This window comes from Corvus moneduloides, chromosome 17 (assembly GCF_009650955.1).
Source record: "Corvus moneduloides isolate bCorMon1 chromosome 17, bCorMon1.pri, whole genome shotgun sequence".
NCBI classification, from domain to species: Eukaryota; Metazoa; Chordata; class Aves; order Passeriformes; family Corvidae; genus Corvus; species Corvus moneduloides.
In genome coordinates, this window is record NC_045492.1 from 5,572,785 (window position 1) to 5,593,212 (window position 20,428).

At 53.9% G+C, this 20,428-nt stretch overlaps 1 protein-coding gene across 4 annotated transcripts in view; it reads left to right on the top strand.

Moving 5' to 3' along the window:
* Positions 1–20,428, top strand: part of PLCG1 (phospholipase C gamma 1) — a 43,087-nt gene that overhangs the window by 14,300 nt on the left and 8,359 nt on the right. For all 4 annotated transcript variants that reach the window (XM_032127443.1, XM_032127445.1, XM_032127444.1 and 1 more), the window contains exons 2-22: positions 3,800–3,952; positions 4,304–4,397; positions 4,854–4,901; positions 9,356–9,440; positions 10,495–10,578; positions 10,741–10,763; positions 11,759–11,831; positions 12,827–12,928; positions 13,615–13,733; positions 14,536–14,621; positions 14,957–15,077; positions 15,471–15,639; positions 16,074–16,196; positions 17,052–17,153; positions 17,386–17,573; positions 17,879–18,079; positions 18,482–18,601; positions 18,895–19,075; positions 19,363–19,440; positions 19,894–19,997; positions 20,251–20,347. In XM_032127443.1, coding sequence (XP_031983334.1) covers positions 3,800–3,952; positions 4,304–4,397; positions 4,854–4,901; positions 9,356–9,440; positions 10,495–10,578; positions 10,741–10,763; positions 11,759–11,831; positions 12,827–12,928; positions 13,615–13,733; positions 14,536–14,621; positions 14,957–15,077; positions 15,471–15,639; positions 16,074–16,196; positions 17,052–17,153; positions 17,386–17,573; positions 17,879–18,079; positions 18,482–18,601; positions 18,895–19,075; positions 19,363–19,440; positions 19,894–19,997; positions 20,251–20,347 — 2,351 coding nt within the window. The remainder of the gene's footprint in view (positions 1–3,799; positions 3,953–4,303; positions 4,398–4,853; positions 4,902–9,355; positions 9,441–10,494; positions 10,579–10,740; positions 10,764–11,758; positions 11,832–12,826; positions 12,929–13,614; positions 13,734–14,535; positions 14,622–14,956; positions 15,078–15,470; positions 15,640–16,073; positions 16,197–17,051; positions 17,154–17,385; positions 17,574–17,878; positions 18,080–18,481; positions 18,602–18,894; positions 19,076–19,362; positions 19,441–19,893; positions 19,998–20,250; positions 20,348–20,428) is intronic.

A 20,428-nucleotide genomic window follows, 5' to 3' on the forward strand; every position in this document is an offset into this window, starting at 1 on the left:
GGTGTTGGGTTGCAGCGGCAGAGCCGAGGCGCTGAGCGGGTGCGGAGCAGCCCCGGCTGGGCAGGGCTGCCCGGGGCGATCGGCGGCTGTGGGTGCCCGCAGGAGCTCCCGTGAGCCGGGATCCTCCTCCAGGCTCCTGCAGCTCCTAATGCCCACTGCTGGCCCGAGTATCCCCTTCAGGGGGCTCCCTCTGAGATAAGGGAGCTGGCACTGCTTTGCTCTCCACGCTGTTGCATAATAGATTTTTCATGTTTTCTACTCACACACACATACGTGTCTTTTTCCTCTTTCTCCCTGGGGGCCGCCTGACCCCCCGGTGCCCCTTCCAGTGATGGGAAGCCTGGGGATGACGACATGGCTGTGCTCAGTGGGATCCACAGTGCTAAATAGCAGGAAGACTCTTTTTGTAAATCTCTTTTTCTTTGCTAGAGTGAGTAGGCTGGAGGCTTTTCTGCTGCCCCCGGGCAGGATCGGTCCATGCCGGCCAGCTGAGGTCAGGCTGGGCTGGCAGTGACCCTGTGGCTCTCACTGCACCAGTTCTCCCCAGGGAGACACAGACCCAGCAGTGCCTGTTGAGGGGGTGGGTGTTTGCTTGGAGGCTGTCCCTGATAAACCCATCCTGGAAAGTAATCTGGCTAAACGTTCTTTTTGTTGGCTTTTTTTATTTTTTTATTTTTTAAAATTGAATCAGTTTTCCATCTTTCCAAAAATCCTCTGGAGGTGGCGATTTTGCAACCCTCAGAGCCTGTTCCAGGCTGTCCTTATCCTTACATGTTACAACACCCTATCCATCAGCGGGTAAATGAGCCTTGGATGAAGTTTCAGTTTTAAATGACTTCAAGGGTGGATCTGGTTTTCATGTAACCAGAGGGTAATTTGGTGGGTTTTTTTCTTACATGATGAGGGAGGTGGATCTGGGGTCAGCTTTTTCTTTCTGATGCAACCCACTCTTGCTGAAAGGATGGCTCTTTGCCCAGAAATGTGACCCTTTTTTTTGTTTTGTTTTGTTTTTTTTCCTTCAGTGCTGGAGGCAAAGGGGGGCCAGGCTGTTTCTTCTGGCAGTGGGCTGGAGGGAAGTTTGGGAGGCTGTGAAGGGCACAACTGTTTGTACAGCCGTGACACAGCTCAGTGTGCAATGTGGAACTATGTGGGGAGCTCAGAGCATCTCTGGGCTGGATGGGCTTTGCTGCCTCCTTCCTGGAGCCTCTCCTGGCTCCTGTCTGCACACCCACCCGGCAGGGCTGGAGAGGAGCCAGCCCACTCCAGGCCTCCCATCTCATCCGCTGCTCATCCGTCCCTGCCTGCTGCTGGTTCTTCTCTGGGGCATCCAGCTCTGCCAGGCTGCAGCAGGGCTCATATTCCATCAGAGAGCTTCCTTCTGCCATCACTGTGGGACCAGGTTCTTCCTCTCTCGCCACATCCCAGATGGGATAAGGACCAGTTTGTGCACTCTGTCTCTCAGCACGCTCTGGGAGAGGGCAGCTTGGGGAGGCTCACCTTGGTGACAGAGGACTTGTCTTTGGAGGGCTTACCCCTGGTCACCTGTCCTTGTTCCCCTGCCCAGGTGTGCGTGTGGCCTGTGGAGCTGGGACCCCACCAGGTGCTTGACCCCGTGTCTTTGCCCACATCCTTGGCAGGCCTTTCCCAGCAAGGGCTCAAGGTGCAGCCCCGTGGTGGGACACGTGGGTTGTGTCACGGAGCCCACACCACCACTGATTGGGAAACTCGCTGGTGCTGAGCATGGCAGAGCCTCCAGAGTGTCTCTGGGAGACCTGAGCTGGAGCCAAATCCCTCCACCCCTCCTTTCCCTGGTGGCTCCCGGTCCTGCGCTGCCGGAGGGAGGCCTGGTGCAGGGCAGCATCGCTTCAGCCCTCGCTGGTTCAGGATGGTGGCATTTGTGCTTGCTGTGCTTCCTGCTCAGAGTCACTTCCTTGCAGCTGTGAGGGGGCCAGGAAGGTGTTGGAGGCAGCGGGTGGGAGAGGCTCTGTGCTGCTCTGTGGTGAGAAGAGGGCTGCACAAACCAAACCCCAAAGCCGCCTTCCCCGGCACTCTCGGGCAGGTTTGGGAGGACGAGAGAGAGGAGCAAGCAGCTGCAAGCATGCGTGGGCTGCAGGTTCCTGCCCGATCCTCACGGAGGCTGCCCTTTGCCCTAGGAATTCCCTGCGTGCTTTTGGCCTTGATAAGCACCTCACTTGCTCCGGGGCTCTCTCCACTGCGTGGATTTTAGGTATGCACTTTGTAACGACAGCTCTGCCTCACTGCTTAGTAACCTGTTGGAGCTCTGTGCAGGGAGGGGTGAGCACACGGCCAACACTGCAGCATCCCAAAGTGCAGGCGGGATGCTTGCAGTCTGGTGCAAAGGCAGGCCAGGAATATTGCAGCACCTTCCTTTGGTAGTTAGTTATTGCCTGGTAAATTACTATGAAAACCCATCTGCCAGGTTTTTCCCCACTGTGTTGGTCAAACCCTGTGTCCTCCGAGGACAGGATTAGCCTTCAACCTCCCCGTGCATGTCCTGGATGCAAAGACCTGAACTGTGATAGGGGGTTTTATGGGCTAAAATAACCCTCTGCGTCACTATGGATGTGAGCACATGGGCAAGGTTATGGCAGGGCATGCTAACATTTGAACTGCCAACCAGCTCCTTTCCAAAGGGTAGGTGATGCCTCAAAAACTCCTGCATAGTCTAGGAAGCTTGTCTGTCCTTCCTTTGGAGCCCCAAGGAACTGGATCTTTCTCTGCTCTTGTCACAACTTGGTGAGCTTTGGAGGGTTATTAGATTCACAGAATATCCTGACAAGGATCAAGTCCGACTCCTGGCTCTGCACAGGACGCCCCCAAAATTCATACAGTGATCAGTCTGGATATATCCTGTGCCAGGCAATGAGCAGGCTGCCATTGTCTCCAGAGACACCCACAGTGCTGCACAAGAGCAGGATCCAAGAGAGGATCCCACATTCTTTGTGCTTTACAAAGTCCTCCCAAAGTCAATCCCTGTGTCTGCCTTGCCCTGGGGTTTGGAGAGAGCATCATCTCTCATGATGCAGTTTAGTGCTGTCGGTGGCTGCTGCGGGTGATGAGCAGGTCACATTTCTGCCTGGTTTTGAACTGCAGTAAATAGAAATGAAAGGCAACACAATCCACAGTGAGCACAGTAAGTGGAGTTTAATTGGGATGAATTACATGCCAGGTTTGCAGTAATCTCCATCCTGCATTGCTCAGAAGCATCATCTGCTTTGGAAACGTGACTCAGAAATGTTGTTATTTGATTCCCACGAGTATTTAAGAAATTATTTTTCCAGGAAGCAAAGATTCTTGGGTTTGGGTTGGGTTTTGGTTTTTGTTGCTTTTTTTTTTTCTTTTTTTTTTTTGCCTTGCTGCTGTTGTTGTTTTCTCTTTGTTCTATGGCAATAGGAGTCCTTTCCCAGAATTTCCTCTGGGGAGGGAGGCTGTGAGATGCTCCCTTACCGGTGTCTCTTCAGCTCCTTCTCCTTGCTTGGCACTAATGCTCCAGCATGCTCACAGCTGCCCCTTCCTGGGGATCCCTGTGGGGAAGACATTCAGCCACTTTTGGGGAACACAGAGGAAAATGGGAGATGGTGGCTGGGGGAACCTCCTAGGGAAGCAGTAAGAGGGGGCTGTGCTTACAGGCTGCAGGCCTGGGGCTGCCATCATGTAATAGGTGGTAACCCAGCTCTTCAGATGACTAAATCCACTTCATCTGTGCCCTTCCTTCTCCAGTGCCAAGGGAATTCCAAGCTATTCACTGAACATCCCCTTTGTTTTCCCTTTCTCTCAGTGGACATTCGTGAAATCAAAGAGATTCGTCCAGGAAAGAACTCCCGCGATTTTGACCGGTACCAGGAGGATCCATGTTTCCGACCAGACCACTCTCACTGCTTTGTTGTCCTCTATGGCACAGAATTCCGGCTGAAGACCCTCAGCTTGCAAGGTAGAGCTCTCATGGCCCTGGGGTTGTGCCAGCACAGGGCTGAGGCAGAACGTCATCCTCACAGGACGTAAACAGCCTTGTTGCTTGGGGACAAAGATAACTCCCAGCTCTTGGGAGCTGAAGGAGCAGGGGCAAGAGGTTCAGCCAGCCACATTCATCCCACAGGAGAGGAGCAGGAGCTTGCCAGAGAGAGGAGCCAGCCAGAGCAACTGCGTGGTGGGGCAATGTTAGCAGAAAGGGGATGAAGCAAGGAATAGGGGATATAAAGTGCTGGGGATAGTCCCAAGAGGTTTGGGTTGGTGATCAGCCTCTGTGTCCCTTCTTCCCACTTCTCCTGTGCACTTCCCACAGCCACTTCTGAGGATGAGGTCAATATGTGGATCAAGGGGCTGAACTGGCTGGTGGCAGACACTCTGAGGGCACCCACCCCCCTGCAGATTGAAAGGTGAGGAAAACTTGTCCTTTCCCTGTACTTGTTTTCTTTTTTCCCTTTTCTGTCTGTTTTGACAGAAAAAGGTGAGCACAGTGACCCTCTCTGAGCTGCGCAGACCCGGCACTTCTGCCTCTGCACTCCAGAGGCTTCATCCTGTTGACCCCAGAGTTTGATCTCATGCATCAGGGAGAAGGAGTTTTACCATGAAATTGATGTTTCCCCGTGTGCACAGCCTGTATTATCTGTAGCGCTTCAGTGCAGAGGCATTTTTAAAGCAGAGCATGTCACCTGTATGAAAACAGGGTAGGCTGCCCCTGGAAAGGGGACAGAGCTGGGCTCTCTGGTGGGAAGGAGGGATGTGGGAGTGGATGGTGTGGCACTGAGCATCTTCCAGACGCAGATTGGAACATGGGCTGGTTGTTGAGGAGCTGGGGCTGAGCGTGTACCTGTTTGTGCCTTCCTGCCCAGGTGGCTCCGGAAGCAGTTCTACTCCCTGGATCGCAACCGGGAAGACAGGTAAGGAGGGAGAAACTTGCAGTCGTGTTCAGGGAAGGGTTTGAGCTGGGAGGGTTCACCTTTGACTTGAAACCCCAGCCTTCGTTTGGATTTTTTGTTGGGTTCTTTAGGCTTTTAATGTTCATTTCTAAGGAGCCTTAAATCCAAGTCCCAAACTTCCCTGGTTGATTTTAACTGAATTTTTAAAAATCATTAAGAAGCTGTCTTGTTTCCCTGACCTGTTTCTCAGCTGTTTAGACCCAGTAACACCTTGGGAGCCCACAGCTGTGAAACACCTTCCCCCCAGCTGGCACCACCCAAGGAAGCAGACATCAAAGAGCCAAGAGACAGTTCAGGGCACCCCATCAGGGCTGAACTGGGTTGTGTTTATTCCTCTCCACCCTGTTTGGTCTGTTCTCATTTTCTGAGGCCCACGAGGCCATGGATCATCCCGTTGCTTGGCTTTGTGGGGCTCTTGGGTGCGTGAATGCTTAGTGATGTCCTAGCAAGTAAAATGTCATGCTTGTACCTGTCATGAGGAGGTGAGAGAAGGGAACTGGGTCATGATTCACCATGAGATAAGGGAGGAGACATTTTCCTGCTGGGGAGGTGAGTTCCACCACGATCTCTTCTCAGTCCCACTGCCATCACCAGCTTTACAGTCCCCATGCTGGCTGCCTTTCTGCTCTTACTGAGCTGCTGCTGTTTGCCTCCTTTCATCCCTGGGACAGCTTTTCCCCTGTGATGTTAACTGAGCCCATTAACCTTTCAGCATTGATCTCCATGTTAATGTGCTCCCCTGGGGGCATCAGCCCTTGCCCCCCGGCTGCTGTGGAGCACGTGGGCCCCACCTGCTCCCTTTCCATGCTCCGATGTCTGGACAGGGCTCGCTGCAGAACACTGGGGTCCAGAGCATCCTCTGCTTTGTCCTTGCTGTGTCCCTCCCAGGACAGCCAGCCAGCCCTGACCAGCCTGCCAGGGGATAAATTCAGCCTGTCCGGGAGCAGGGCAGGAGTGTGTTGCATGGGGAAAATCCTGCTGCACTGGACATTTTTGCCTTTGCAGTGATTTATACTGTGGCATGACGAGAGGACTGCTGGGTGCACGGGGATTTTGCGGAGGAGGGATAAATCCTCACTGAGGCAGAAAGGGAAGGAGAGGAGCTTTAATCTGTTGCAGCTGCTCTGCATATGCTACACACCTTTCAGATCCAGGCTTGGGTTGTATGCACAGTGGTGGCTGGGCATAATATTTATAAATAAATATTTTATTTATTTATAATAATTCTGCAGTGGAGAGCACTGAGGCAGGTGCAGGAGTAGCTGTGTGGAGGTTTTGGAGGAGGAGTGCAGGAAAAGTGAAAATAATTGGTCCTTTTTTCCCTCTAAAAACTGTAAAACTGATGAAATGGCATCCCAACAGTACAAAAAGCGATTGCATGTACAGATCTGTCTGGCCAAGGCAGGTCAGCAGAGCTGACAGCCAGCCTGTTGCATCCCTGGTGTTTCCATTGATATCACCTTTCTATTAGCATTTAGAATTAAGGCAGCAAAATCCAATATATTCCTTCCCTGTCAACCACAAGGGTTTTGCACTGAAACCTCTCCCTAATTAGGAGAGCTGCTGCTCCAGCCCAGGCAGTGAGAGGAGCAAAACAGCAACAGAGGGGATGTAGAAAGATTTTGGGGTCTTCCCATTTTACAAACATTTTACAAGCATCCATGTGTTTTCCACAAGGTAGAGGCTACAGTTATGGGACATACACATCTCCTGGATTAAATTGTGGCCCTTGTGAGGCGTTTCAGCATTAAATTTAATATCACTGAGCTCTTTGCCTTTGCTCCTCAGCCTGGAAGTGGGTTTTCAAAGGAAACAGTGAGTTGTGATTTTTTGGGGTTTTTTTTTAAAAAAAAGAAAAAACAAAAACCACTTGCACACCATCCTTGATCCTTTCCAGAACAGGCAGGGTTTTGGCAGCTGCAGAAATCATTCCCAACATTTGTGTACCCCATGCCTCAGCCTCTTGTGCCGGAGCCCTTTCCTCTTCTTTCCGCCTTCCCCGGCTGGGTGCCGGGATGTCCCTTCCAGCACACTGCAGATGGTGGCTGTTTTCGCTGGCTGCTGGGCCTTTGGGTATTTGTTTTTCCAAGGGAGGTTAGGTGGAAAGAGGAGGATAACAGGATGCTGGGGTTTTTTTCCTAACTGCTGTGGAGGAGACTGTTTCACCTCTGGCCAGGAGAGCTGCCCATGGCTGGGAGCAGCATTTACAGCACTGAGGGCTGGCAGGGGAATATTTCCATCCCCTGTGAGAGGGCTGGGCCTCTGGCCTGTTTGTCATGAAACCTTAAAAAAGTTCCGTAGAAAAAATCAGTTTGTTTATTTTGTTTTTACTTTCCAGTCTGAAAATACTACCGAGCTGTTAATGCAAGGTCTCCAACACTTTAACACCATGAATAACACACAGTAAATAAAATCCTTCCATACCCTGTCCTCCTCCTGAAGCTGAGAGGGAAATGCTGGTCACAGCTTTGACAGGACTTGCTCTTGTCACATCAACGAGCAGTGCTGTGCTCCAGCACCTCCTGTGAAACAGCTCAGCATCACCAGAGCTGAGTGTCAGCCCCAGCAGGTCTCCAGGGATGTCTGCTGCTGGTTCTGCTCTTCTAGCCCCTCCTGCTCTTTTTCCATGAGCTTTTTTGCAGTCTCATGCTCTCACCAAGAAGGGATTGCTGCAGAATGGCCCTGGGGAGTCTGGGTGTCCTGTTGGGGGTCCCATGACAACTGTTACGTGCTGTGGTTCCTGACACATGAGGGCATCTCTTGTTGTACTCCTGGCTTGCTCCACACATTTCCCTGTCACCCATAGCTGGGACCCCCTGCCTGGGGGGTGTCACACAGCACCCTGCACATGACCATGGCTGCTGGGTGTGTTGGAGAAGGGAAGGAGCAGGATCTCCTCCCCAGAGCACTCACTCTGAGTCCCCAGGGTGACTTCACCTGCCCAGGGAGGTGGAGGTGCAGGGGGAGATACCGGCACCGAGTGTGTTGCTGACTGTACAGCTGTGAGGGATGGGGAGGCTGAGGCCATTTCCCAGCTTTTTTTTTTCTTTTTCTTTTCCTGTTCTACCAGTGAGTGGCAGGACCCTGCAACGTCCTGGGATGGCCGGGTGCTGGCCTTGAGCACGGCACAGGAGCTGGGCCAGGTCCTGCTCTGGCCGTGTGTGTCCGGGTCCCCAGGGCTCTGAGCCCAGGAACAAGGGCTCTCTGTGTCCCGCTGGCTGCCGAGCCCTCGCCTCTGCAGCGCCTGACACCAGCCGGTTTCTCCCTCTCCATGGAGCTCCCTCCATCCCTCCTCCTTCCTGTGCTGTTTGAGATCACCCTGCTTTCAGGGGAGAGCGTAAAAGAGATGTGGTGTACATGTCAGTGCCAGCGTGCACCACCCAGGTTAAATCCCCTGTGCAGGACATCTTCCCTGGTATTTGTATATTTGCACCCCAAAGCCATAAGGATTTCCAGGGTCAGACTTGCCCTACGCTTTGTGGGATGGGGAGCATCCTGCATTCCCACGTGCTCAGTGGGGGACAAAAGCACCATCTGTGATTGCAGGGGTGGACTCCCAGGACTTGCTTTTAAGGCAGGAGCTGCCAGAAAATGATTGGACACAGACCCCTCTGCTACTAAATCCTGCAGATGGGAGGCATCCTCGTTTTTCCTTGCTGCAGGGCTGTTGCCCCATGTGGGGACAGCTCCAGAACAGGCAAGGGCAGCCCAGAGGTCCTTCCTGCCTGTCTGTGCTTGCTGGGGTGTGGGATCCTGCTCAGTGTTGACACTGGAGCTTTCCCTGGTCCAGGAACCAGCACATTTGGTGTGAAGGGCCTTGGGAAGCACAGCCACACTGGCTGCTCTGTGCCTGCGGTGTGTGTGGCTGGGAGAGCCCAGCTGGACATGACGTGGCAGTGCTGTGGCTGGGGACTGAAAATGGCTTTTTTCCTCTCCTTAAGATAAAATTAGCTGAGTCCTAACCACTTAGAGAGCCTGTCCTCCTCCAGCAGGCCAGGGAGTGGGTTTTGGAAGGGGATTGGTCACCCAGCATCCATGTTGGGGCACAGATCCTTGAAAAATGCTTCTTTTCTTGTCATTCCTTTAAAGCAGTGGGTGCTGCCTGTCAGCTGTGGCATCAGCTTGAGTGGGCTGAGGGTGCTGGGCTCACCCTGCTCTGTCAGAAGCTTGTAGGAGCAGAGTTTGCAGTCCCCACTGACAATGCAGACATGTCTCTTTGTTCCCCACATCCTCCCCACCGTTCTGCCTTTGGTCTCAGCCTCAGCATCATTCTGGGGTCACACATCTGTCCTTGTGTCACAGCTGATGTCCCTTTGGGCACAGCCTCTCCGTGCATGTGGTGTTCCAGCCCCGGGTGAGACCCCTCCACCCCAGACCTCCTGAACACGTGTCTCCTCTTTCCCCTGCCGAGCCAGGATCTCTGCCAAGGATCTGAAGAACATGTTGTCTCAGGTCAACTACCGCGTCCCCAACATGAGGTTCCTGCGGGAGAGACTCACGGTGAGTGCGTGACCCCTCCGCTCTGGGGACCCTCGGCAGTCCAATGCCTGCCTTTGAGCAAAACCTGCTGGTGGTTAAGCTCCCAGGGAGTGTTTGCATATTGCAGAGCCTCCCAGCCTTTCCTGGGAGGGCCCCCACCCACGGTGGTGACTGAAGAGGTGCCAGCTCCCACTGGGTGCCACACCCTGGCCCATTTGTGGCCAGCACCCTCTTCTTACCCCACCCTGCCTCCCACACTCCCCTCATTGCTCCTGGATCCAGTCATGGGCTTGGTGCTGGTGGGGTAGAGTGCAAACCAGCTACCAGGTCCTGCATCCTGGCTCTTGCAACCCACTGCCACCAAGTGATGCTCTGCCAGCATCACCGCTGACCTGGGGATGAAGGGTCATCTCGTGATGACCAGATGACCAGCTGTTCCCACCAGCACAGAACTCTGAGGCCAAAGAGTGGTGTATCCGAAGGAGAGCACACACTTTGGGTCTTGCAGTTTCCAGACACTTCAGATATTCTGGGCAAACAAAAAATCAAGTTATCCTTTTGTAACTGTTCAGGTAAGTGGTGACACTTTATCATCGTGGTGATGCCTTCATGTGGGTGGGCCTGGGGAATCGTGGAACTCATTTTGGGATGTGCCTGTGTCCTGGGCACTGCAGGGTCCCACTGGCCCCAGCAGAGACTGTGGCAGATTTGTTAAGGTTGGAAAAACCCTCTAAAATTATTGAGTCCAACCATTACCCTGCCATGTCCACCACTAAACCATGTCCCCAAGTGCCACAGCCACATGCTTTTTGAACACGTGCAGGGATAGTGACTCCACCACTGCCTGGGCAGCCTGTTCCAATGTCTGACCACTGTTTTCATGAATTTTTCATATTATCCATTCTGAACCTCCCCTGGCACAACTTGAGGCCATTGCGCAGGAGGCAAGGTCTGGACAGGTTTTGGCCTTTTCCTCTTTTTTTCCCTGGGGATACTGGTGGGAGGAGACACTCCTTCAGCCATGCAGAGTTACCTGTGGCCCCAGTAAAACCTCTGGCTTTGGTTTCTTTTTCAGGATGTGGAGCAGAGGAACGGGGATATCACGTACGGGCAGTTTGCGCAGCTCTACCGCAGCCTGATGTTCAGCGCCCAGAAAACAGTAAGAGCTGAATTCTCCAGGGGAGGAGAGGGAAGGGAGAAAGCATATTTCTTACTGGGCATTCCCTGTTAATTGACTTCTTAACCCTCGGGGTGAGCTCATCTCCTGGGAGTAAAGGAGTTACTGAGTGCAAACCTAATGCTTGTGCTTCTTCTTTTGCAGATGGATGTCCCGTTCTTGGAAAGGTGGATAATTCTCTGTGTTTGCTGGGGAAGGGGCTGTTTCCTTTTGCTCCATAACATGCTTTGGGACCTGCAGCAGGATGTTGGGATGAGGCATTATGCACTCCTCCTGCTCCTGTGCTGCCTGTGGTTCTGTGCTCTGAACAAGCATCTTTGCTGTAGACATTTCAGCTCAGGGCAGGAAGGGCTCCCTCCCTCCCAGACATCCCAGTGAGATCCAGCTCAGGTCAATTGGTTGATGGGAAGTGATCAGACCTTGAGCCATCTCCCAGGGATTATGCTCATGGTGGCTGCAGAGCCCTCCCCACCCAGGCTGTGATAGAAAGAGCTTGAATTTAGACACTGGCGCTAAAGAGTGAAAGACTTACTGACTTGTCCAGGTCGTTCCCAATGGTTTCCTTCCTTTTTTCCCTCTAACCATAGAAAAGAGTTGTCAGGACCCTCCGCAGACCATCTGGCTCATCCCTCTGCCCAGGGCAGCCAGTGCTGCCCAGTCCACTTTGGGTTTTGTGGTGTTAGTGCCCAGCATGGCTCTTGGCTGTCCATTGTGGCTCACAGCAGTCATGGACCAGTCTTTTGAGATTATCAGCTTGCCTTCCTGAGTCCATATTCTCTGCATACCTGTAGGTCTGTCCTGTGCAGTCACCCCTTAACTACCTTGCCCCTATTTAGTTCTTTACACTCAGGTACAAGCCAGACCCTTCTATTTTTTTATTTCTTTTTTTTTACAAATTAGTCCTTCTAATGGTTTTTGCTGCCCTTCACCAGAGTTTCATGCTACCATGCCCTCATCTGTGTGAATCCTGTACTGCTCCTGGAGCAGTCCCTGGTTCTGAGAGGTGGACATGTGTTTGCTCTCCTCAGCTCATCCCACTCCACTCCTTCAGTGCTGCATGCTCGGGGCACACCTGGCTGCACGTGCCAGGGAGGTGGCAGATGGCATCTCACGTGATGTGCTGCACGAGTGACTGAAGCTTCTCTCTCTCTGCTTGACTCAGGGGTGGAGAAAGGTCTGAGCACTTCAGGGTGTCGCTGCTGGAGCTGCAGAAGTTTTTGCTGGAGTACCAGAGGGTGAGCTCAACACAGGCAGTGGGGAGGGACAACGGGGCAGGCACTGGTGACATTAGGGATCCAGTGCTCCAAGGGCAGCCTTGCTGTGGAGCTGGGATGATTTGGCTGTGGGCTGCTCTGCCTGGCACAGCACATCTGTCTGGAGTGGGAGGTGTTGCAGGGGAAGCGCTGGGGAGGGCAAACCTGAACTCAGCCGGGCACCCTGGCCTGAAAGGAACCAGGAGATCTGGGAGGAGTGGGGGTCCCAGGAGGCAGGAACTGATCAGTGGAGGTTGACCCAGTGCCTGTGACCTTGGCCGGTTACCAAAGGTTTGCTGCAGCCAAGAGGTCCTGTCCATCCTGTTGCTCAGGAGGTGTCAGCAGTTCCTGAGGAGTACCTGATGGATTCAGCTGCTGATCTTTCAATTTAAAAGCAATCTTGGGTCATTCAGCAAGCACGACATGCAGGTGCAGGCACACACACAGGCACCAGCAGTGCAGTTGTGGGCAGCACAGACCCCTTGGCTCTTGCCAGGCTCCTGTCTCCTCCAGGAGGGCAGGGCTGGCTGGCAAAAGCACTGCCATGGCTCGTGGCTCCTGCTCTGCCCTGCCCCCCCACTGCCACCTCCCTGCCTGTGGTCTGCAGCCAGCAGGGAGTTAACCAGTGGGGAGATGCAGTGTTTTGGTGGCTAATAGAACAAACCCAGGGAGAGAGAGCCAAAGGAAGCTGGGTTGGCTTCTGCTGCCGAGGGAGGAGGGATGGCAGATGTGTTCAGAGGAGCTATCAGAGAGAAAAATGCACAGCATTGAGAAAATGAAGCCCACTCAGAAGCAGGGCAGATTTCCTCCTTGTGTGCTATCCAGCATTTGTGCTGACAGTTGAGTTCCTGGCAGAGATGGTCTTGCATCAAAAACCGCCTCCTTAATGGTTAAAGCTTCTAACTGGATGAGCTGCATGTGATTTGCAGTAATACATTCTGAAATGGCTTTTTTTATGTCTCCCCTGGGCTTTGCAGGAGCTCTGGGCTGCAGATACCCTTCAGGTACAGGAATTCATGTTCAACTTCCTGAGAGACCCTTTGAGGGAGATTGACGAGCCTTATTTCTCCCTGGACGAAGTAAGACACCTTGAAGGTGGTGTGTGTGGAGTGGGGTGATGCAGGGGGTGACATCCCTGGTGTGATGTGTGCTGTGCTGTGACAGCTCTGCTGTCTGTGCCTTTGCTGCAGGGTGGGGGTGCTGGAAGGGTCACAGCTCCTGTGAGCTGCGTGGCCCTGGGAGATGGACGTGGTTGGCAAAGGGAATGGCTTCTGGGCTGTCCTTTTATGCTGAGTTTGTGCAGCTGGGAGTGCTCACCAGGCAGTTCATCTGGAGGAGGGGAGGGGCTGCCTTGGGGTATGTAAGGATCTCTTCAAAGCAAGAAGAGCTGAAAAAAGAATAAAAACAGCTAGAGATGACCATGTCACTGGCACTCTGGACTAAGCCAAGGTCCCTTGACCCACATGGCCTTAGTAAGCTATTTCTTGCCATGTGAGCTGCAAAATAAAATGCAGAGCCATTAATTTATCTCCAGCTGGGCCAGAGGATCTGGCACACAGATATCTGGCACAGCTTAGTGGGTAGGTGGCAGTGCCCAAGCTGTGGTCACTGGAGCACCCTGGCTCAGGTAGCTGCTGTGCTGTAGGGCAGCCCTGGTCAGTCTGTGCTGGATTCTGCTGGCACAGAATGGGAAATGCGTGTGAAGCTCAACCACAGCACCCGGCTCCTCTGCATCATTAACACATTTCTGTTTCTTCCTGAGCAGTTTCTCACCTTCCTGTTTTCCAAAGAGAACAGCATCTGGAACTCACAGCTGGACATGGTGTGTCTGGAGAACATGAACAACCCTCTCTCCCATTACTGGATCTCCTCCTCACACAACACGTAAGGACTAGAGCAGGGCTCTCTCCACCCAGCTGCTGTCAGCATCCTTTTCTCATGCCAGGGTGGGAGTCTCCTGATTTTGCCTGATTCCAGTGATGGGTCAAATAGGCTTTTCCAAACCAAAGCCAGAACACCAGAGACCTTCCTCTTGGTGCCCCACTCCTCCCTTCTGTCATTTAGCCATAAATGTTTTGCTCAGATGTTGCCAGCAGCACACATCTGCACAGACCTTCAGGTGCCTTCACATCCTGAGCTGTCACTCTGGTAGTTTCTCACCATCAGCAATGTCATTCTTCAGAGCCCCTCAGGACAGCTGTGATAAACCCCGTCAGGCTGAAATTGGCCATTTTCTGCTCTCTGCTGCTAGAATAATTTTGCAGGAACTGCTTTCTGTGCAGACAGGCTCTGTCTGTGCTCTGTGTTCATGCTAACCCAAATTTAAAGATCTGAGAGCCTAAGCCAGCTGAGCACCCCGAGGGCAGGCAGTGAGATCCTGTCAGCCTGTGAGAGCTGGTCTAACCCTGCTCTCAGGCTACTGGGGGCTCTTTGTGGCACCAATGCTGATATTATCTCAGGAGCAGAGGCTGGGCCTCAGAGAGGTGCTGGCAGCCCACTGCAGCAGGGGCAGAGCTGAACCCCTTGCCCGGGGAAGGCGGCAGCTGTGGAGAAACGCCGCTCCCGTCATTCCCTCGTGGCAGAGGCAGGTCCACAGTGTCCCAGCAGATGCCTGTGCCCACAGCGGGGGCTGTGGCACTGTGCTGTCTCTCTTGTCACTGTGCTGATGTGTTGTCTCACCTGGAAGGTACCTGACGGGGGATCAGTTCTCGAGCGAGTCCTCGCTGGAGGCCTACGCCCGCTGCCTGCGCATGGGCTGCCGCTGCATCGAACGTGAGTACCCCGCGCTGGCCCTTCTGTCTCCGTCATCGCGGCAGCTTGTGGTGCTCAGGGGAGGCTTTGCAAGGCAGAGCTGAAAGCTGGCATGGCCGGTGGAAACATTAACACCATCATGTGCAGAGAGAGCTGAGGTTGTTTGCTTTGTGGGACTGGGGGATCTGTGCCCAAGGTTTTGGTCCCACAGAAAGATCAGGGCTTTCACTGATCACCTCATTCCTTTATTGCCTTCCAGTACATTTCACAGCAGCACTTGGCTCAGTCCATCTCGTGTCCATGTCTTGCCTGTATTCCAGCCTGTGGGCTAAGCTTCCCCTGTGGGTCTCTTTCAGTGGATTGCTGGGACGGTCCAGATGGCATGCCGGTCATCTACCACGGACACACCTTAACCACCAAGATCAAGTTCTCTGATGTCTTGGTCACTATCAAGGAGCATGCCTTTGTCACCTCTGAGTGAGTACAGCAGAACTCCAGCTGGCAGAACAGAGAGAGGGTGGAGCCAAGGCTGTAGCAAGTGAAGCTCACCTTTATGCAGAGCTGCAGTGCAAGGCCTGGGATGTGGTGGGAAGAAAGCGTGTCACGTCTCCCAGCCAAAGGGAGATTTTCCCCAGAAAAATGTTGTGGGAGGGAGGGCGGGCTTTGGGTAAGCCCCAGTAGCTTGCCAGTCCTTCTCCCCCCTGTGCACTCCTGTAGGGTGGCTATACTGGGTGCTCAAGGCAGCACAGGTTGCTGTTGATGCGAGCTGCTCCTGGAGGGCACAGAGGCCAGGCTATGAGACAGAGCTCAGAAGTCCTTGGTTCCATCCAGAGCCCGTGCTGGCTTTAATGGCTCTTCTCCTTCTCCCAGTTTCCCCGTCATTCTGTCCATTGAGGACCACTGCAGCATTGCTCAGCAGAGGAACATGGCTCAGAATTTCAAGAAGGTCTTTGGGGACATGCTCTTGACCAAACCAGTCGATATTTCTGCTGATGGCCTTCCCTCTCCAAACCAGCTCAAGAGGAAGATTCTCATCAAGGTGAACTCTCTTGCCCAGCACGGCTCCTAAGTGAGGGAACGAGGGCAGAATGGGGTGAGGGTGTGGGACTGAGGGCAGCTGCCTTTGGATGGGGCTGGTTGGCAGTGGAAGTGGAGACCTGATGCTAAGAACAACTGGAGACAAAAAGCTCTCTTACTTCAGAGAATCTGCTGGGAAATGAGCTCAGCAGCTGGGTGCTGCCTTTCTTTGAGAGCATGGGGGCTGTTGGTATTTCAGCTTCGGAAATCACCTTTGGGAAGAAAGGATGGGACTTCAGTGCTACTTGATGATCCCTGTGGCATGGGTCTTGGTTCTTCAAAGGAAGAGGACCCCACTGCAGCAGACCTGGTGGTTTAGGGCTGTTCACCAGGAAATCCATGCTTTTTGGGTGTCTGCTCCCCTCAAGGTGCCTGATCCCCCCTCTCGTCCCACAGCACAAGAAGCTGGCAGAGGGAAGCGCTTACGAGGAGCTGCCCACATCCGTGATGTACTCAGAGAATGACATCAGCAACTCCATCAAGAATGGGATCCTCTACCTGGAAGACCCCATCAATCACGTATGTCTGTGCCATGGTCACCCTGTCCCTGCTCTGAGGGCTCCATCAACGACATGGTGGCTCTGTCAGGCGCTGTGTGTACTGGAAGGAAGGGCTGTGGTGCGAACGATTGAAGAGGCTCTTGGTTTGTCTGGTTCCTCAGGCATCCCTGAAGGCTGGGGGCATTTTATGCTGGCTCTCTCTGTGCTCTTCCCTAGGAATCTCCTGTGGGCCTTTGCTAGAGGCAGAAAGCTGAGCTAGAGGGAGCTCTGGGCCAAGGCACTGCAGCCTGTGATTTGTGCTGCAGGAATTTCAAAGGCTGCACTTCCAGCCCTGCCTCCTGCCAAGTGCCTGCACACCTGACACACCTAAGCACAAGTTTAGCTTTGTAAAGCACTGAGTGTTCATTACTGTGTGCATTTACTCACACACAGCCCACCTTCAGCAGCTTTACTCTGCTGAGGGTCTGTCTGGCAAAGCCACATGCAAATGAAATGGGTTTTTTTAAAATACACGCAATGGTAAATCCACATTACTGTCTCTGATGTCTTCACCTCAGATTGCCCCTGTGCTGAGTCCCTGCAGACTGTTTTCTTTTTGCATTGATTTGCTCTTCATTTGGTCATCTCCTTTTAATATGTGTTGGGGTGTTTGCAGTGTGATCTGTCACATGCTGGGTTTTTTTGCTACTGATAAATCCATGCTTCAGATCTGGGGGATGTCTTGGAAGCTCCTGTGACTCACTGGAATCAGTGTTGGTGACTGTCCTTCACTAACCCCGCTTGTGCTGGTCAGGAAGAGATGATCCCATGGGTGGGTGGTGGGCAGTTTGGTGCTTCCCCGAGGGTCTCTTTGCCAGAGTTTGTTTCCTTGCAGGAGTGGAACCCACATTACTTTGTGCTGACCAGCAGCAAGATCTATTACTCTGGGGAGACAACCAATGACCAAGGAAATGAGGATGAGGAAGAGCAAAAGGAGGTGAGGGCTCCCCTGTGTGACTGTGAGTTGTTCCCTAAGGAAAAGACTTGACTGCCCAAGGGGCTGAGCGCTGCCATTGCCAGCTGACTTCAGGGGGAGATCCTGTGGAGGGAAGGATGGGAGCTGCTTCAGGAGCTCCCTGGTCCTGGCTGGAAGACCCCTGAGCAAAGCAGAGTCCAGCAGCACAAGCCTTCCCTCAGTAACCCACGACGATGGCTTTTCCCCCTGCCAGGTAAGCAACAGCACCGAGCTGCACTCCACGGAGAAGTGGTTCCACGGGAAGCTGGGAGCAGGACGTGACGGGCGGCACATCGCGGAGCGGCTGCTGACGGAATATTGCATCGAGACAGGGGCCCCCGACGGCTCCTTCCTCGTCAGAGAGAGCGAGACCTTTGTAGGAGACTACACCCTCTCCTTCTGGTGAGGGCCCCGGCCCCAGCCTACTGCTCTGTGTCGCTCCAGGGGTTGTTTCCTCTTGACATTTCCTTCAGTGGGGGGGTCCCGTTCCCCAGTGGCCTGTGAGCAGTTTCTCCCCTATTTCTGTGCCCCAGCATCATGTCAGCTCTCTGTCCCAGTGCAGAAGGGTCAAGTCCCTTGGGATCCTTATGCAGCCACTCTCCTGTGGGGCAGGAATGCCATGTCAAGCTGGAGCTGTGCCTGAGGCAGGTGCAAAATCTCCATGGACAGCCTTGGCTTACCCCCTTCCCTCTGTCCCTGTTCCTCAGGCGCAACGGGAAGGTGCAGCACTGCCGGATCCACTCACGGCAGGACGCCGGCAGCCCCAAGTTCTTCCTGACGGACAACCTGGTGTTCGACAGCCTCTACGACCTCATCACCCACTACCAGGAGGTACCACTGAGGTGCAACGAGTTCGAGATGAGGCTCACGGAGCCAGTGCCACAGACCAATGCCCACGAGAGCAAAGAGTGAGTGCGTGTTTGTGTCCATTGGGCAGCTGGGACACTGTAGGAAGCTCTCCCAGATCTCTCCTCAGCCATTCCTCCCTTGCTGGGGCTTTCTGGTCCCCACTTTTTCCCTGTGGAGCTCTGTCACAGCAGCCACACTGGCCAGCTTCATTGTTCATGGAGCTGAACGTCACGGAGGCTCAGTGCAGAGCACAGAGCTGCCGGGTTTGGTTGGGATGCCCTCGCCCATGCCATGCCTCACCAAAGGGCTCTGATCCTTCCTGCCCCGTTGCAGTCCCCATCTTCCTCTGGAGGATTCCAGGAGCCTTTTAGGGGCTTGAGGGGAAGCGCTGTGCCATGGCAGAGGTGTGGGTCGGGCTGGGTGAGTGTGACCTGTGCACAGTGATGTGTCTCCCCTGGCAGGTGGTACCACGCCAACCTGACGCGGGCCCAAGCCGAGCACATGCTGATGCGGGTGCCCCGCGATGGAGCCTTCCTGGTGCGCAAGAGGAGCGAGCCCAGCTCCTACGCCATCTCCTTCAGGTGTGTCCCTGGGACGAGGGTGGTGGGTGCTGGAGATGGAGCTGGGGTGCTGCGGTGTGTGAGAGAGCATGAGAGGTGCCATCAGCCTGACGTGAGCCCTCCCAGAGCTCCTCTTGCTCTGGGGTGGTCCTGAATAAGTCCTTGAGATTCTGCTCTTCCTCCCATCTTCCAGTGGGAGATGGCTGTGCTCAGCCACCAGACCAGGGGCACCTTTTCCTTGGGTATCTTTATTTTGGCAGAGACCTTCTCTTGCCAGGTGCCAAGTGGCTTCTCCCTGTCTTTCCTCCCTTCAGGGCAGAAGGGAAGATCAAGCACTGCCGGGTGCAGCAGGAGGGCCAGACTGTGCTGCTGGGCAACACTGAGTTCGACAGCCTGGTGGACTTGATCAGCTACCACGAGAAGCACCCGCTGTACCGCAAGATGAAGCTGCGCTACCCCATCAATGAGGAGACCCTGGAGAAGATCGGGACAGCGGTGAGTGCAGGAGCCACAGAATGATGGACAGGTCATTTTTGAGCTGGTGCCTTGAAGTGGTGGTGTGGGAGCTGTCTCTGTGCTTTGCAGCCCACACCTCTGGGCGCTTCCTGACACTTGAGTGGGGTTTGGTGTTGCCCCTCTGAGCCAGGCTTGGGCTGCTGTTTGCTGTTTGCAGCATCATCTTTGGTCTTGTGCCTTCCTGGGGCACTCTCCCACCTACCCCAAGGTAGGGGACCTGTTCTCCTGCAGTCATTGCTGTAACCACTGTCCCTTTGCTTCCACAGGAGCCGGACTATGGAGCCCTGTACGAGGGACGCCACCCCGGGTTCTATGTGGAAGCCAACCCCATGCCCACTTTCAAGGTACACTCTCACTGTTTGGCACAAAACAACCGGCAGGGCTGGAAGGTTTAGCAAAGGTCTTTTTGTTTTCCAAGAGCTGTGTTAGTTTGCACACTCATTTCTAGACCATGGAGAGACAATGGAGGTTGAACATCCAGGTTCCCAGGTTGGGCTGGCTGTTGTTCTGAGCTCTCCACACTAAACCCATCAGTGGCTCTTGGGACAGAGGAAAGTGCCTGTGTGGGGCCATACTAGACTTGTGAGCTCTGCTTTGGCATAAATGGGGGCCTTGATTTGCTCTGCAAGATGTCACTAGGATCTGACAGCAGGGCTGGATGCTGCCTGCATGCACATGATGTGCCTCACAGCCCCTCAACAAACACATCTGTGGTGGGAGGTGATCTCTCATCCTGTGGGCTCGTTGTCCATGTGTCCATCCCCTGCCCAGCCTCATGGGACCCCTCCTCATTGCAGTGTGCAGTCAAAGCCCTGTTTGACTACAAGGCACAGAGGGAAGATGAGCTCACCTTCACTAAAAATGCCATCATCCAGAATGTGGAGAAACAGGAAGGAGGCTGGTGAGTTGGTCCTGAGCCTCCCTTTTCCCTAGGGAATATGGCCAAACCTTGCTGTCATCATCCACACAGAGGTGTGCCCACTCTAGGAGGGGGGGGGGGGTGTGTCTGGGGATTGCCTATGAGCTGCACAGTCCCAAAACCTCACAAACCCTGAAAGCAGGTGATGGAAGAGCTGCCTGTTCCCCTCACCCCCACTCAGGATACTCTGGGGTCCTGTGGTGGGTGCTGACATTGCCCCTTCCCTCCCTTCCAGGTGGAGAGGAGATTATGGTGGCAAAAAGCAGCTGTGGTTCCCTTCTAACTATGTTGAGGAAATTACCAGTCCCAGTAGCCTGGAGCCTGAGCAGGAGGTGAGTATGGGCATGAGTGGGGCAAGGAGGGTTCGAGCCCCCGAGCTTGCCTGCTCTGCCCAGTGCCGTGCCCAGCACCAT